The sequence below is a fragment of the Nansenia antarctica genome, assembly GCF_963989245.1.
Source record: "Nansenia antarctica genome assembly, chromosome: 13".
NCBI lineage: Eukaryota > Metazoa > Chordata > Actinopteri > Argentiniformes > Microstomatidae > Nansenia > Nansenia antarctica.
In genome coordinates, this window is record NC_137683.1 from 31,164,557 (window position 1) to 31,167,056 (window position 2,500).

Genomic DNA, 2,500 nt, shown 5'->3' on the forward strand with positions numbered 1-2,500 from the left:
CGACCTAAAGGGATTTCGTAGACTGGACTGGAAAAACACAACTACTGGCTAAATGTCGGCCGAAGCCACCAGCAAGCCTGGTATGAGCGGTTTATATGATTTATATGATTCGCAAGGCTGGTGATGTGTGATGTCAAGTGCCTGTGTGACAAAGTGTGAAAAGAAAGTGTGTTGTGAGTTTACTATGGAGGATGGAAACGGTGTGTGTCTGTGTTGTGCGTGTGTGCGTTTGCGATGTTGAAACTGGACTTGTAGATTTCAGCAGGCTGGCTACTTGAAAAGATCTTGGTTCAAAAAAGATTGAACAATGAGCACCCCTGATATAGTCAACTGTTTTTTTTGTTTTTGGTAATCTGATCACAAAGTGACACTACAGTTTATTAGCGGGTTCTAGGGCATCAAAATTGCATTTCCTTGAAACTGCGTTCACTGATAGCGTGTATTATTATTATATGTGTAATTATGTGTATTTCTATATCTTATGCTTACCCAATCTAAAAGCTCACGGCACGTGCCTGGTATGTATGTATGTATGTATGTATGTATGTATGTATGTATGTATGCATGTATGTATCATGTATGTATGTATGTATGTCTGTCTGTCTTTATGTATGTATCTTTTTTTTTTACGTCATCACTAAAACATTGTTTATACATTAATATACAACAGTTAGTTTCCGACCAAGTAATTTGAAAATCACAGTATAATAGCCCTCCCCCTCCTGTGATATTGCTTAAATACATTAAAAGATTACTATATTATACTATAAGTATAGAACTAAAACATTGTGTAGGCCTATGTACATATCGATGGACGATACACAAAACCTCCTATCTGCAAAATTAACTTTGTTCACAGACAGACAGACAGACAGGCAGACATACAGACAGACAGACAGACAGACAGACAGACAGACAGGCAGACAGGCAGACAAACAGACAGGTCTATCATGTGCAGCCTTCCTTGGTGTCATAATTTAAAGTGAAAACCGCAAATCAGAAAACGTTGCAGACAGGAGGTTTTGAGTTTTGGCCATTTGATTTGATTTGATTTGATTTATTTAAAATCGGGACAATGCACATTGCTTAACAGACATGCTGTAGAAGAGCCAGAATCAGCCTAGCAGGCTAGCTTTCATCTGCTGTCCCTGGACAGATTTTAAGAGGCAAAAAAAGATCTAAAATCTCAAGATATTAAAGTAGGCCTACATACATAGGCTACGCTACCAAATCGTGATCTTAGAATGATACGGTTCTATCTCAGTTTAGGGCAGTTCAGAGATATTGAGCGTCAAAGTTTTTACATTCCATTGTGTTTTGTGAGATGGAACCTTTGTATTTTATGAATTGCTAACTCAAAAATGTCAACATTTCAAAAATAACACCACACAGGCATTAATAAACACCTAATGGATCAGATGATGTAAATGGAGATAGAACCGTATAATTATAACGTCACGAAATATAGATCAAGATAAGATATAAAGATAACATATCAAGAAGAGGACAGATAACAAAAACGACTTTTTCATGACCAAACCTGGACTAACAAAACTAACAACAGCAGACAATATTACCAGACAATAATCCCAAACTAGAGCACGCTCAAACAGAACACACAAGCCCGTAGCTACTTAACACAAAAGAGACAAAAGGACAAGACAGAACAGTTTGTAAGATGCCAGATGCCATAGATATATAGATATATATGTTACGGTACATGTGGGAATACGGTACATGTGGGAAAACTAGGGTTAGGGTTAGGTGCTAGGGTGCTACGGTTAGGGGTAGGGTTAGGGTTAGGGTTAGACATGCCAGCATGTACCAAGTGGACGTAGCACCTAACCCTAACCCTAGTTTTCCCACATGTACCGTATTCCCACATGTACCGTAACATAATAGATATATATTGTAGCCTAGGCTACTCACTTGAGGTCGATGAGGATGTCCTTGGTGGACGCCTTGCGCCGGCAGAGACAGTTCCCCCCCTGCGTCACCTTGTAGTGGATGTTGTGGAAGCTCACGGTGGCGCCGACAGGGGACTTAGGGTTCGGGTTCGGTTCCCCCAGGACCCTCCGGGACGTCCCAGACTCCCCCGGCCCCCCCGGGAGCGTGTAGGACCGCTCCGACATCCTCTCCTCTCAGTCGGTGAAACGGGAATCTTCTGGGAATCTGTCTGGAGAAAATAACCCAATAACCATTAGGGTCATTTTTTGAATACGGTGCCATTTGGACTTCATAACTTGTGAAAAATAAATTGTTGATTTATCTATATTTTAATGTTCTATTATATAAAGGACATCTAGCTTGCTGAAAAACATAGTGGTCGAGCTCAGGTCTACATTTTATTTTATTTAGAATACCCTCTGTAGTTGAATAGGGCGAGTGTCTCCAGAACAGAATGGACACATAACAGGGTGGACACTAACAGGGTGGACATTTTGAGTTAAAGTTAGCCTTTAGCCTGCTTGTGTTAGCATAATGCCTAGAATGACCATGA

At 40.4% G+C, this 2,500-nt stretch overlaps 1 protein-coding gene across 3 annotated transcripts in view; it reads right to left on the minus strand.

The window, feature by feature from the left end:
- LOC308169284 (broad substrate specificity ATP-binding cassette transporter ABCG2-like) overlaps positions 1-2,500 on the minus strand; it is a 28,760-nt gene that overhangs the window by 24,835 nt on the left and 1,425 nt on the right. For 2 of the 3 annotated variants that reach the window (XM_080543960.1, XM_080543962.1), the window contains exon 2: positions 1,930-2,176. In XM_080543960.1, the coding sequence (XP_080400086.1) occupies positions 1,930-2,132 (203 nt within the window). In that variant the 5' untranslated portion in view covers positions 2,133-2,176. The remainder of the gene's footprint in view (positions 1-1,929; positions 2,177-2,500) is intronic. The other variant, XM_080543961.1, reaches the window with a different exon arrangement.